General features: G+C 40.3%; 1 protein-coding gene across 3 annotated transcripts in view; it reads right to left on the minus strand.

Moving 5' to 3' along the window:
* Window positions 1-15,925, minus strand: part of SAMD12 (sterile alpha motif domain containing 12) — a 327,972-nt gene that overhangs the window by 62,607 nt on the left and 249,440 nt on the right. The window contains exon 5 of one of the 3 annotated variants that reach the window (XM_023750931.1): window positions 11,968-12,874. The exons of the other annotated variants lie outside the window; for them this stretch is intronic. Within the exon in view, the coding sequence (XP_023606699.1) occupies window positions 12,759-12,874 (116 nt within the window). The 3' untranslated portion in view covers window positions 11,968-12,758. Of the gene's footprint in view, window positions 1-11,967; window positions 12,875-15,925 lie in introns of those variants that run through there. 3 annotated transcript variants of the gene reach the window in all.

Consider the following 15,925-nt stretch of genomic DNA (forward strand, 5'->3'; position numbering starts at 1 on the left):
TCTATTTATTTTCTAAAATTAGTTTTGATAACTTATATTTATAGAATGTTCATTTTATCCACATTTTAAAATATATCTACATAAATTTATAATTTTGCCTTATTATCAATTAACTTGTGCATTTAGAAGTTGTATATTTATTTTTATAATGTCATTTTTTTTGTCATCAATCTTGTTAATTCATTATTCTTTTCAAAGGATGAACTTTTGATGTTGGTGAACCTCTATTTTGGTTTTCTCTCTTATTAGCATTTTTTAATCTTAATTTTTTCCATTATATCTGGGTTTACTTTGTGGCTCTTTTCCCAAATTTTACAGTTAATGATTAACACACTACATATTTTTCTAATATAGACATTCAAGTTTATAAATTTCTCTTTACTACTTTAGCTTCATCTCACATATTTTGCTAAGCAGTACTTATATTATCATTTAATTTCCATTATTATTTATTCTTTGACCCTTAGGTTATTTAAAAGTGGATTTTTAAATTTCCATATGCATGGATTTATCTTTTTATAATGGATTTGTTTATAGTCTGTATGATAAAATGCATTCTTTAACATTTGTTGAGACTTGCTTTATACCCTAGAATATGATTAATTTTAATAAATTTTCTGTGTCTCCTTCAAAAGGAATTTCTACTCTCTAATTGTTGGAACAGTATTCTACATAAGTCCTTGAGGTCAAGCTTATTCATTGTGTTATTATAGTTTTCCATATTTCATTGAAAACCATAAGTAAAAATTTCCTACTTTGATGTAAATTTTTATATTTCTCATTGTAATACTGTTTTTCATATTTGAAGCTATAGTGTTCATTACATATAAACTCAACATTATTACAATTTCCTGAGGAAATTAACTCTTAAGAAAATTCCACATACCGATTTATTCCTGGCATATTATTTTTGTCTTTAATTCTATTCTTATTTGATGTTATTATTATATTAATGAAAGCTTTCATTAGGTTCATGTTTGCCTAGAATACCTTTTTTTTCCCTAATCGTTACTTTCAACCATTGTGTGTCTCTTATAAACATATATATAGTTGGATTTTGTCTGATAGTATGTGTGTGTTTTAATCTAGTTTGACAATATCTGCCTTTTAATAGGGAAGAATAATAAATTGCATTGATATTGGTTATCGAGATATCTGGATTCATTTCTACAAGTTTATTTTGTGGTATCTTTTCCCCTTTTTCTGTATTCCTTCCATTACTACTTTTCTTTCTTGACTTCTTGAAGATTTTTTTCGGGGAAATTTTCTCTCTGTGTGCAGTTCTTTTTTCCTCTACAAGCTTAGAAATTATAGATATATGCACCTCTCATCACTTGGAGCTAGGAGAAACAAGTCTTATGTGGTGTGGTATTCCCCCCCCCCCCACCAAAAAAAAAATCAACTAAGAATGTCACTCTTTGGGCTCTTGCTTTTTGGATTCCTGTAAGGACACCAGCTTCAACCTCCCATGCTGCTCAAGGTCCAGGCTTCCACTCCTGCCCATCTCTCTCCCACAATGTATAGCTCTAAAACCTAAAACACAAAATGCCAGCTCTAGGATTTGCTTATCTCTGTGAAGTAGAGCTATTCTGGATGCCTTTTTACAAAATATTTTTATTTTTAATTAATTAATTATGTTAATCCGCACTCAAGGATATTTTTCCATTGATTTTTAGGGAGAGTTGAAGGGAGAGGGAAAGACAGAGAGAAACATTGATGTGAGAGAAACAAATGGATTGGTTGCCTCCTGCATGAGTCCTGACCAGAGCCCAGGCCAGGGAGGAGCCTGCAACCAACATAGGTGACCTTGACTGGAATCGAACCTGGGACCCTTTGATCAGCAGGCAGACGCTCTATCCACTGATCAAAACCGGCTAGGGCAATATTTTTTTCATTGTTTTTAGATAGAAAGAAAGGGCGAGGGATAGAGAGATAGAAACATCAATGAGACAGGCACATCATCGATCAGCTGCCTCCTGCACATCCCATATTGGGGATTGAGCCTGCAACCCAGGCATGTGCCCTGGTCAGGAATCAAACCGGTAACCTCTTGGTTCCTGGGTCAACACTTAACTGCTGAGCCATACCTACCAGGTTGGATGCTTAGCCATACCTACCAGGTTGGATGCTTTTTTATTTTGTTCTATCTATCTATCTATCTATCTATCATCTACCTATCACCTATTTACCATCTAGCATATTTAAGTGCAAACTGAACATCTAGCCATTCATCTTGCTAGAAGACCAGGCTTTGGTTCTGATGCAATCATTTCCTAATGTAGTTTTGACAGGTTTATGCAAGTCTGGGACAAAGGGGGAAAAGTAATATATTTGATTTGTATATCTCCTGAAAAATTTGAAGAATTCTGCTCTCAGATGATATTTAGGGATCAAGAAAACAAAAGAATTAACCCTAATAAAATGGTTTACTTCCACTATGTATATTATTTTCATAGTCTCACTTTATTTAATCTTGTAATGACTCCATAGGTTATTACTATCCTCATTTTATAGATGAGGTGTCTGAGACCACATTTTAAGGTTTTTAAATTACTGAATTGTGATTCAAACTTTTGCCTGTCCAATTCCAGAGCCCATGCCCTTTATCCCCAAATCATGCTGCCTTGCCTTAAACAGAGAGCTCTGAGGGATTCTTTTCAGAGCTGGTAGGAACAATCCCAATTAGGCCTTCACTGGTAATTTTTATAGCAAACAATACAGCTATTTACCCAGTATTGGTTAGAACTCTGCTAATTGCTAGCACTCATTCTGTTGGCAAGCATGCTATTTATCAACTCCAAAAAGAGTCCAGATTGTGGGAAAACATAAACAAATGCTTTCAAAGCCAAACCTTTGCTTGGGTCCTAGTGTCAAGCAATTTTTGTTTTTAATTACCATTTTTACTTTTGACCAAATATCTCATATTTAACACCCTATAAACCTCTGAGAGTAATTAAGCCTTTCAAAAAAAACCCCAAAAAACCTCCTGATGTCAGTTCCCATGCTACATGTCATAAAATCATGCATCTGTTTATGCAAGAGCATATGTGGCCCTGCAGGCTAAGCCTAGGCTGTTATTAGAGGCCACCTTGCCAGGTCTAATGGATGACTCAAGAGTGTCATAGATAAGCCAATCTTATTTTATGTCTGTGCTTTCTCACTTGGGACCTTACACAGGCAACAGGCTCGGGAAAGGCTCTCTGTGTCTTCCCACATGTCTCCCTTTCCCTAGCTGAACTTGAATGTCTAAGGTGGGTCCAGGAGAGCTCCAGTATCCGAGCGGCTTAGAGAACAAACCACACAGAGGGCACACGGGCACGCTTTCATTGTCACTGGCTGCCTCCCCACTGAAACATAACCATTTCTACTTAAAACCAGGTTGGAAGCAACATAACCAGAGACAGTTCACTCTGGAGCTATATGGGAAGGGGTTAGAGTTTGGATCACTATAATTTGGAGGTTAGTGATCACAAATGCAAAACCAAGTCAGGCAGGTTTTCTCTTCCGAGGCTTCATACCTGATCAAAGGGACCCACGTGGCAGTATAAAGGGAAGGGAAGGGAAGTAGGGTGCATTGTTTCCATTACATGTAGCCGTGTGTATATGCAACATGGCACATAAGATCTTGCCATACCCCAGGTGACCAAAGGCTGTGCTAAATCCTTCTTTGTGCAAAGTTGGCCCCAAAATACACTTTAGAAAAAAAACAAGTATTAGCATGCTCTCCCAGTGGGTGTCTCTAGCTCTGTTGTGAAAATGAAATGGGTGTGTTTATATAATCTGGGAATTTAGGGGAAAAAATTACACAATTCTGTGTAATTTTCCCCCAAGAGTTGAAATTGAACAAAAATCAAGTGCACATCTGGGCCTGGAGCTGCTTTAGCCTCTGATGCAAAAATGAAGATGAATTCCAAGTGATCAAAAAGCTCAACAGTGCTCACTCCTGACAATTTTTTTCCTCTTGGAATGAAAAACATAACGTTTTTCCAAAATATAAATTGCAATCAGCTGGTGTTAGTTTTATTATTTTTAAGACCTTCCACTGATCAGACCAATAATCTTTTATTACTGATTGAATACACAATAAAAGAAAAAAATACCCTAACACCTTCCAATCCTTTAAACTGGAATGGATATCTACACGAAACTGGGGTGTGCCCTGGTGTATTTTAATATTAGGGAATAACCAAACATTACCATCTTCCTGTTAATGTTTGTGATGAAGATTCATAGGAAATGGTTACATGAGAAGTGGTGCAAACACGGTGTCTCTTTAAACTTGGTTTGAATCACCCATTTCTGGTCCACATTTGAATTATGGTTTAAACTGTGGCAAAGACTGTAGCTGTCAGATACAGAACCAAAACAACTAATTCTCCCACCATTTCCTTGCTTTGACATTGTGGGGCGCACTGTCAGTGCTCTCTATATGTCAGAGGGAAGAAATAGAAAGTTGATTTTAACATTGTGATCTGGACATGACTATTTGATGCATTTCTTGAGTCCCATGCAGCACAAATCCTGTTCCCTGTGAGACTGAGATTTGTTTCTTTTTGGGGCAGTTTGGCCTGTGGCATTGACTTTCACCAAAGAGGTGGGTGTTTATAAGACAACATGAGCACAGACTACAACACACTCGAACACACAGACATACCTGACTTGCCTTGGCAAGTTGCTCGTCTGCGAATATTTCCCTTCTGAAGAATGCTACTGAGACTCAGAGTTGACCCCAGCCCTTTCTCTCCACCTGTACAGGGGACTGTGGCGATGAAGGGCGGGGGGAGGGGGCAGGGGGAGCACAATAAATGCTTGCAGGCTTTGCTCTGTTGCAAGTACCCACGTAAACCACAAAATCAATAGACATAACATTTTCTTTAGCTGAGCAAGGAATTCCGAAAGCAAGTCCCTGTGTAAATGATAGCACGACTTCATTCTTAGTCAAAATATACTTCTGAGTCCAGTTGTTATGGTGTTACAACCAAAGCAAAACCTCCCCCTGGTGCCATCTTGTAGCCAAGCAACTCACAGAGCAGCACAATCACTCAAAGCACATTGGGCTTATCTCCAATCAGCGCATCGCCCGCTCTCTGCTACAAGAGCAAGGATAAACTTGAGTTCCAGATAGAATCAAGGACAAAATTGTCGTCATTGATACCTCCTGGGTGAGTTATAGCTCTCGACAGGAATGTGGCAAAGGTGGCCGGGATGCTGCTGATCGTATTTAATGACCTGGAGGGGGCTATGACACTGAACTATCAAGCTTAGAAGAAATAAAAAATTGTAGCCCTGCTTCCTAAAGCAAGCCCTAAGCACCAGCAACAGGAAAGAAAGGGCTCAGGCATTCTTCAGAAATGAGAAGAAGCTAGTTGGATCCTAGCTTCTAGGAAACAAACATAAATGGGGACAGGAGGTTATTTTCTCATTAGGCAACTGAGGCATCTCAGCTACAGTACCATCTATGTACTGTGCCTCAAGCACTTTTAGGGGGAGGGGAAGGTTCTCTAGAAATGCAGTTCTTAATAACTTCAGGCTATCTTAGACACTGCACAGGGGCAGGGATCTCCATTCTTTTAGTTGAAGTGGCAGAGGTGTACATTCGGGGTCCCCAAGCAGAAACTACAAGGCCACCCTCCTCTGGCCCATGTTAGAGGGCACATCCTCATCATTGTCTTAGCCAGCAGTTCTCAACCTGTGGGTCGCAACCCCTTTGGGGGTCGAACGACCCTTTCACAGGGGTCGCCTAACACCATCGGAAAACACATATATAATTACATATTGTTTTTGTGATTAATCACTATGCTTTAATTATGTTCAATTTGTAACAATGAAAATACATCCTGCATATCAGATATTTACATTACAATTCATAACAGTAGCAAAGTTACAGTTATGAAGTAGCAACAAAAATAATTTTATGGCTGGGGGTCACCACAACATGAGGAACTGTATTAAAGGGTCGCGGCATTAGGAAGGTTGAGAACCACTGGTCTTAGCAGTACCTTGTGTCTCTACGAATACCTTGTATTGTTAAAACTCATTCATGTATGATCTACATTCAACTTCAGAAACAGTTAGTGGTGATAGTAGAGCAAATACCATGATTTCCCTTGAACAAATATGGAAACTGAGGCACTGATTTTTCTAAGGTCAAGGGATTAGGTTATTCTAGAATTGAAAGGGTCCTAAAAGAACTCATTTTGGCCTCTGTTTATCATATGAGGAAACAGAGGACGAGAAGGATCACATGGTGAGTTAGTAAGAGAGAAAGAACAGGTTCCACAGAGACTCGGAATCCAGTGCTCATTTAAAAAGGAGCATGACACACATCTAGAGAGGAGGTCCCCTTCCTTCAAGGATGTTCCTGTGTGCAGTGGCTGGAGGCCCAGGAATGCAAAAGCTCCAAGGCAGGGACTCTTTCTATCTTGCTCACCATTTTATTGTCAATTCCTAGCACAGACCCCAGTTTGTGACAGGCAGGCAATAATGCTAGGTGAATGAGTGCAGGTCTTCTAATTAGATAGTAGGCCAGTGATGGCGAACCTATGACACGCGTGTCAGAGGTGACACGCGAACTCATTTTTTTGGTTGATTTTTCTTTGTGGCATTTAAATATATAAAAATAAATATCAAAAATATAAATCTTTGTTTTACTATGGTTGCAAATATCAAAAAATGTCTATATGTGACATGGCACCGGAGTTAAGTTAGGGTTTTTCAAAATGCTGATACGCCAAGCTCAAAAGGTTCGCCATCACTGTACTAGGCCTTTTTAGGAGTAGATTGCTGACATTTGGCATAAAGTGACAATCTCTAAACCAGAAAGAAAAGAGGATATATCATCTACATGCCAGTTGTCTCTACAAATGATGTCATTCACCTGGAAGTCGCTTAGAAACCTCAGTTGGGTGGGTAGGGGTTCTGAACCAGGCCTAAGCTGCTAGACTGCTATAGTAGCAATAACCATGGTGACCTTAACTACAGACTCTACTGAGTATGATGTTATGAATGGTTAAGAACGCTTCCCAAATTTCTAAACCACTTTCTCCTTTACCCTCCCTAAAATTTGCTCATCATCCATTTTTCTACATTACAGTCTACATTATGGTCCTCACCAGGGGGTCATTTCAAACTACAGTTTACCCTTGAACAATGTAGGGGTTTAGGGCACTGAACCACTTCACACAGTCAAAAATCTGCATATAACCCTTGACTCCCCCCAAACTTAACTACTAATAGCTTATTGTTGATCAGAAGCTTTACCAATAACCAAAACTGTCAGTTAACACATACTTTGTATGTTGTATTATGATATATTCTCATAATAAAGCTAAAGAAAAGAAAATATTATTAAGATAATAAAAAATACATTTACAATATTTATTGAAAACATCCATGTATAAAGCGGACCCATGAGGCTCAAAACCCCGTTGTTCAGGGTCAACTGTGTGTCTCCTCTCCCACCATCTAGGTAGAGAAAGCCACTGCTACACACAGGAGTTGTATCCTTCAGGAGCTTTTGGCAGAAGTGAGGTCAATACAACTGAAGAAAGCCATTCATGATGTCAGTTTTCACGCAAGTTACTTGGAGAAAGGAGTGAGCCATTGGAGCTGAGTGACAGTAGATGGTAATAGCCTAATTTGTCTTGGTTACAGTTTATTGGGTCCTTTCACTTCTTTGTGACCATATGGTCTAAGTAAAAATGATTATTTCCTTTTTCCAGAGAAGAAATCAAGGTCTGGAGTGGCTACCTCACATCTCAAGGTCAACATCTGGGAGGGCTTGAACTCCGGGCTTCTCTCTTGTTCTTCCCATCTTCCTCAGGACATGAGGTCTAAGGAAGGTAAAGACTTTCTTCCTCTGATCTCTCCTCTATAGGCCAGTGTGAAGGTTGCCTGCTGAGCAGGTGGAAAGCTGGTCTCTAGCAGCTGCCTTTTCCTTCCGTGGTCCAAAGAACTTCTGTGTAAACCCAACCTGTCAGTCTCCTGCCATTCATTTCTCTTGCTTTACAAACATACAGCATGTTACTCTAAGCTTGCAGAAATTTAAAGTTGAAATTCAAATGAACCCTGGAAGTAAGTAAATGCTGTAACTATAGGGGAGCTTTTTATTCTTTATGACATAAAGAATAATAGTATTTGAAATAATACAATTCAAACATTATTGGAATTGGCTGAAAGGACAGGAATTGGCATTTGGATGCTTCAGTCAACACCATCCAGACTGGAAATTCAGGGACGAGGTGCAAGTTTTCAAAGCCAATATGACTATTTTTAGCATGCAGACTGTTTTCATTAGCTGTGGTTCCCTGCAACCTTTTATTTTTATTTTTATAGTAGCCAGATATATATTTTTTCTTTTTTCCCCTTTAAGCATATCATTTAAGCCTAAATTAAGCATCAGGTAGGAGCTGGTCAACTGCTCTCATGGATAAAATACATGAACAATAAAAATTCAATGAGCCTAAATATATCACAAATAAAACCTAGTTCTGAGTGTGGTTGCGTGTGGAATTTCACTTTATCTTGATGTCTGGCGGGGGCTCATGGAGAAAAGCACAAGCGCTCCTTCTCTGGCACTTCACCTTGAGAGAATGTTGTCTCTGCGTAAAAACAAGATACTGCTTTCCAGACACCTTTAGATCTTCCTCCTGATGTGTTAATGGCACCTTTTGGGACATCAATCAACAAATATGGTTTGAGCTCTTGCTAGGAGGTCACAACCACACCAGGCATGCAAGGGATATAAAATCCTAAGTGAGAGATTCTTATTCTCTAGGTACTTAAGGGGTAGTTTTGAACAGTGAACACATAGCCCAAGTGGTCTATTTCTTGCTGCTAAACCTATGAAAGAGGCTGCTAATCCATCACAGCATCCTTCTCGTAGACTCTGTAAGCGGCCTTGTGATTGTCCTCTGACCAGCCATACCCAACCTGAAACAGCACGTGAGATGCAGCCCATGGACCATACCTGAACTGATTTGTGAGACAAAGGAAAAGACAAGAGTAAAAATGACCAAGCACTAAACTCTTGGGAAGGGAGGTAGGTACATCTTCAACCCCAGTGATGACCTTCTCTAAAGAGGAAGGGTTGCCACTGGGTCTTGTTCAAATGGCTAGAACTGGGAGAGATGGAGGAAAACAGATGCCAAAGAGCAGATGTGTGGACAGAGGAAATGAATATGGAATATGAATATGAATATGAATATGGAAAAGGGGTTAGAGAGTAGGGTTCATTATCTGTCCATTTTTGTTCAGAAACTTCCCCTATTACGGTATGTTTCCATTCATAAGTTCTAACCAATGGTTTCTGGTCTGTGGATGCCTGCTGGCACCCAAAAGTGAAATGTATCATATTCTGGAAGGTGTGTGAGCTCATTTTCAAAGAACAAAGGTGACTCTGAGTCATACTTTTGTGCCAATAAAATGGGTAAACTAAAGGTGACTTTAAAATACTGCCAAATCATCCCTCCACCAAGCTCATTAAAGAAAGCCTCCCCAAATACAGTCCTTTGGATTCATTATGGGCAACTCGGATGGTTACTTTTTGCTCCCCTGGATGAGAAAATGAAGGAAGCCCCAGGTTTCTTGCACTTCTTGAAAACAGATGAAAGAATAAGCCGATCTCTGTCTTTTACAGTTGGGGTGTGTACCTGGCTTGAGGTAGAATTGGCTATGATGACCTCGTATCTTCCCTTCAAGCAATAGCATTCTATACATTTTCACACTGAACTGGACAAGAGTCAGCATATCCTGTTTTGAACATCTGCACAATTAGATTGAGGAATTACTCTGGTTGCCTGATCTTTATCCCTAAGGAGTGTGAAATGGCCCCTCTTATGTTTTCTATCTAAGGGAAATGATGGTGTAAAATTCATTAAATTCTCCTGAAATTGCCAGAGGGGACACATATATACTCAGCATCATTGTCTTCTAGAAAATAGGCTTTGGAGAATCTTGGAGAAGTACTGCATAACAATTCATCTGTTGCTGAAAAGGACATGATCACAGGTGGATAAATGACCTGGCCAAAGTTCCTCCTAATTCCCATGTGGGTGCAGAAGTGTGTGGATGGGCACCATACTCTATTATATTCAGGCAGGTGCCTTTTGATATCTGACTCCATTTCTCTGCTCCTAGCTATGTTTGTTTAGGAAGGTCAAAGAAAGAGCTTGGAATATCAGTTGTAGGAATGTACTTCGGGACTGGATCTCCCAAATCTGAGCAGTTTGTAAATCCATTTTGCCCAAACTGCACAATGGGCACTCACGAGTCTTGCATCACCTTTCCATCAGATATCTGCGAGCCCCACGATATAGCAATCTTGCAACCTGGGGAGGATATAGGCATTTTTTTTAAAGGAGTGGGCAAGCAGAAAAAGACCAACAACCCATCTAGCAGCTTGAAGGTTTGTTGTATTTAATAAACTATGATGAATGTTGGCATTAAAAAATAAGTAACTCATATTCTCTCAGGTCACTGTGGCATCAACGGACTTCCCTGTAAACCTTTTCCCTATTCCATCACCATCCCTCAAAAGGGGACCTACTAATTTGAATGGCACACTTGAAAACCTGTCCCACTACCGAGGATGGGCATAGTGGAAATGGCACAGGTTTTGGAGACAACAAGGCTTAGTTTCAACACCAGATCAGCCTGTTTCTATGTGACAATAGGCAATTTCTTTAATTTGTTCAGTCTGGCTTTCTTGTCGATAAGCTGGGAATGAGAATTTACCAATGTCACAGAGTTACTGCAGAGATGGTCTGGTATCTGGCACAGGGTACATGGACAATAACTGGTAGCTAACTCTGAGAAAACCCTTGTTGGAGACTTGGAGAAAGACATGGCATGGCTGGTGGTATCACTGTGGTGCCTGAGTTTGGTGGCTGGGGTTAAGCCTATGTTAGAAAGCCGTGTTGGATTTCTTTTTCTGAGATGCTGTTCATTTTCTTGTCATTTGGGGGCCTATTCATTTCTGAATGTGGTTTGTTTCCTGTTTCTCATCAATCCCTCTTCCTTCCTTCTGAAACCCATCCAACCTTTGTTTTCTTCCCAGCATCTTTAAGGAACATAATAAAGGCTAACACGACCACTCCCTTCCCCTAAGAAGATGAGAACATTTTCTTCCTTTACCCCTAAGGCAATGTGTCATAAGCTGGCAGGGTTCTCCTGTTCTTTTGAACTGGGAAGCTAGGCTGGTGGGACCAGGAAGTTGTGAGTATGAACGGGATGGATCCAAGGAGGAGGGATGGATCTCTGAGAATCAGCTGGATTTGCAGCTCTAGATTAACACCTCTGCACTGGAAGAACTGGGTAGAGCTGTGAGAATGGCAAGGAAGGTATAGAGAAGTCAGTTTAGGAATCCACCATCTAAGTACCTACCATAGCATCTACATTTAGAAGCAAAACTTGGTTTCTTTGGTGGGTATTCCATCAGAAATCATCAGTCTGTGCCCAGCACGTTGAACATAGCTAGGAAGATAGTCTGTGCTGGAATCCAACCCCAGCAGGTCCAGGGGTCCCCAAAGGTGTGGACGGAGTCGGCAAAGAAGGAATGACACGAAGACAGCCTTCAGTTGATCAGCAGCCTAGTCAGGACCTCTAGCCAGGATCTCCAGCCAAAGTTCTGGTCGGAGTTCTGGTTAGGAACTGATCAGGATCTGATGTTTATTGTCTTGTTACATCCGTATTAATACCAGCCGATTTTAATCCTGTCAATTTCTATTACAAAGGTTAGGACGTTTCTTATCTCCATTCCAGGGAGTAAAGATTATGTAGCTTAACTACCCGCCTGGCACTTAATTAAGGGGTTGTATCTCCTCCCTAACCTCAGGGAAAAATCCCCACCTGGGGAAACAACCTTTCTCGGAGAGGTGACCTTGGTTAAAACACATGGCACTAAGGAGAGCAAACATATTAAGAACAATATGCTATATATGCCAGGTCCCTTGAAACATATGCTGTGCAGATGTTTCTTTCCTGCAGCGACTGTGTCAAGCAGCAAGGATGGACCAGCTTCTGGCAAGTCTGGTCTAATATACCTGAAAGAGCTCACTCAAGCCATCACTCCAGCACCTACTATCTCTATGATGCTACAATTTTTTTTTCTCAGCTGTGTAGTGAATTGTTTTAAGGATCAATTAAGATAACATATGGGGAAGCATCCTATGCCTGGAATATAAGAAGCTATCAACAAACTTAGTACCTGGAACCAAGAATCTCAGAAAGAATGTTCTTCAAATCAACAACACAATGAAAAACAAGAAGTCAGAGCCAAGAGCTAAGGACAATAAAAGGAAGCAGGTTATTAATGAAAATAGTTGGGATAGTCTGGGAGTTAGAGGGAAAACCTGAACATGGCATTCATCATCTCTCCCTCCTGACAGAAGCACCTAACGCCCAGTTTTTACTAACTTGTATGACTCACGATATTAATTTGTAATAAAGAATAAAGAAAGAGAGGATTAGGGGGAAGGGGTCACTTGAGAGGCACGCCTATAGGGGTTTTTCTTATTGTTTGATGTCAGGTTTTCTGTTATTGTTGTTTATCCCTAGTTTGTTTTCCTTCTTGTCCTGGGGAGAAATTGGCAAAGTGTGGACTTGCATGAAATTATGAATGGGTGGGCTTTTAAGAACTTGCTGGTTCATGGGAAAGCCCCTAGTAAATATATGGTCTGTCCAGTCACACTTTCTACCCACACTTAACCTGGCTTTGGAAAATAATAAAGAAAACTTCTGCTTTTCTGGACTCTTTCACTTCAATCCCGTGTTCTTGGTAGACACAAGCCTGCCATCGAAAACGACGTTGTCACAGACACCATGGACTGACTGTTCCGAAGACTAAGCTTGGGCCTCTGAGAAGCTGTAGATGCTCCTATCACAAAAATAACAATGGGAATGATGATATGCAACGATACTAATAACTATGATGCCAGCTTCTGTGTGAAACATTTTATAAACCTTGTCTTTAATCCCCCAGGCAATGCTGTAAGGTAGGTATTATTGTCCCCATTTTGCAAATGCAAAAATTGAGGCTTAGAGACATTAACTAACACACCGCAGGTCACATTAAGCTTCCAGTGATGCTGGAATGAGATTCAGGTCCCTGGGGCAACACAGCTGTTTGACGCCATCACCCTGCACAGGTGCCTGTGATGACCTTCATCCAGTTGAGCTTTTCAAAGTCCTAAAAATTCAGACTTTGACTGTGTTGAATCCTCCTTCCCATCATCCCCCACCCCCTTTCTGGAATGGAAACTTTCAGCCACTGGGGAGTATGGCTCTAAGGCAGTGCTTTCTGATTTCTTGAAGACCATCATAAACTACAATTAGTTCATAATAATTAGCAAGAAACAAATGCTTCTTAAAAAAGCACCCATTTACTTAAAATGATTTTTAATTTCATAATGACTAGTATGTAATTATAGCAGAGCAGAGCTATTTAGTTTGAAAAAATAGCTTCAAAGATGAAAGCCCATATAGTGTTTACTTGCTCTGGGGTTCTAATTACTTTGAAAACCAGCAAAACCTCATATATGATTACTAACAGCATTCACTAGCTGCTTTGAGGGAAGCTGAACCAATTTTTTTTTGAGCTCCATTAACATGGGAAATAAATAATAAAAGATACTAGGGGCACTCATGCACTATGTCATGATCACTTCCCTGCTCTGTTGCCAGGTCAGGCCTCTTATGCTAGAGAAATAAAAAAATAAAACCAAACATGTTCTCCTGGTCATTTTCTGAAATGAGACCAACAGAAAAATACCAGTGAGGAACACAAAACAGGGTATTGTTTCTCTGTAATGTGTTAGCAACCCCTGGTCGCTTTAATTGGGTTTCATTACATTTCCAATATGTGCGTGCATCAATTCATCTTCTTTCTTCCCCTAGTTAAGATTTATGCAGTTTATTCATCACCTCGCCACAGTCATCTCAGCAGTTTCGTTTAGCAGAGTAAACCAGTCAAACCCTGTCAGACTTTTGGGGATGTCACGTGGCAGACTGCGGATTCCTGGCAACTCAAATCACTCTTGCCAATATGAGATTTTTCCGGAGCCATCCATCTTAGGGCCATGTGATATATCACATCTGCCTCTGCTCTTCTCCTAATTGATGGGCTGAGAGACACCTGCTAGATCTCGCAAACATCCCCCCAAAGCAACCTCAGGATAGGGGCTGCCGGGCAGCAAGGAGCTCAGAATGGCAGGCAGTTACACGTCCTGTGCCCTAAATATAATTTGAATGACCCGAGGGGCTTGAGTGGCATTCGGTGAGCCCACACTTTTCAGAGATCTCTGATAAGCAACGGTAAACCTTCCATGCATTCACTGCATGCTCAGATGGTCGAAAAAAACAATGTTGCTAGATGTAATGGAATGGTCATTCACCATGGCTTCTTCGCTTACAATAGAGCTAACCCCATTGAGGGGTGCATGAGACTTCCTAAGTGGCTGTCACCGATTCTAATTCTGGGTCGCACTGATTTTTTAAATGCTATCACTTTTCCGATGCCAACTCCAGTCAGCATACAGTGCTAAAAGGCTACAGCCCTGCACATACTTAGTGTAGACTCAAATAATGTTCAAACACTTGTTAAGTCCCTAACAGCACATCTGAATCACTGGCCAGCTTGCATTGAGATACAAGGAGTAAAGAGCTGGATTCCAAATGTAGCTCTAATCAGAAAGAAGCAATCTCAGCACAATTATTTATTTGCGAGAGGAGTCTTTGGAGCATTTCTAGGTCTTATCTGTTTAAATCATCAAAAGGATAAGGTTTCGGGGTGGCACACTCAAGAGCTCAAATAAGAAAGATTCCATGACTCACGAGCTCTTAACAATGGATCAGCTAAGGAGAGATTAGGGCCCTTATGTAAAAGCATGGCACACGAGACAAATTGAAAAATGACCAATGTGATGTTAAGAAAGTTTATGGAGAAAGCCAGGGAAGAAAATGGGTTATAAAAGTGCTACCTCTACAGTCTTTCAAATCTGGTTGTACTTCCCAAATCTTGGAATTAACAGCACTCAAAACTGCTCAGCCTCACCCCTTTATAAAGTGGCAGTGTGGTTTAGCAGAGAGCTCTGCACTAGAAAGGAGTGACCTGTGTTGTAGCTTTCACTGTGTACTAAACCGAGTCATTAAACCCGCCCTACAATAAAGGGGTTGGAGTAAACAGTGGTTCCCAACCAGTCACCCTCAAAGGAGGCAGTGGGCCTCCACGCACGAGTTTTGCTTTCAATTATATTCCCTGAAAGAGGTCACACTGGTTATTTTGTGCTAATCCAATACTCTAATTGGACGATCCTGTTTTTACTCAGTGGGAAATCAATCTAAGCACTACTTCATAAGTGCACATTGTAAAGAGAATCTTTCAAAAAGTAGAACTCATGGGAAAAAGCACATTTTACAGGGGAGCTTGGCGGTGGCCAGTTTAGAAATGGTTTTACAAACATCCCTTCTGGGTCAGGGTTTCTATTACTACAAATCTCTAAATATCTATGTTCTTCAGCCCCTTTCTGGTACCTTTTGGCTTTCCATGTAGAAGTTTTTATTTAACAAACCCATGACTTTACAATTCCTTTCCACTCAATCCTATACATGCAGGGAGCGTTTTAATCAAACCTCACAATTTCCCTGGCTTACACGCTCCTCGCTTCACTGCCCTAATTATTTTAATAAGCAGCTTAACTAAAATGCTGGCTTACATTTATATTTCAAGTTAATTGTGTACACTTCCTGGTCCGATGAAAACCTTAAGCGTCCTTCCTACTTGTGACAGTGTTTCACCGTGTCTATCTGTTAAGGGCACGAACAATTAAAGTAACTATTACTACACAGACATCTTTGCTTTCTAATTTCTTTCTCACTCTCTCTCTTTTAAGATGAACAATGCAAAGAAAAGATCTTAAAGTTCTGTCAT

The sequence above is a fragment of the Myotis lucifugus genome, unplaced genomic scaffold, assembly GCF_000147115.1.
Source record: "Myotis lucifugus unplaced genomic scaffold, Myoluc2.0 scaffold_17, whole genome shotgun sequence".
Taxonomy (NCBI): Eukaryota; Metazoa; Chordata; class Mammalia; order Chiroptera; family Vespertilionidae; genus Myotis; species Myotis lucifugus.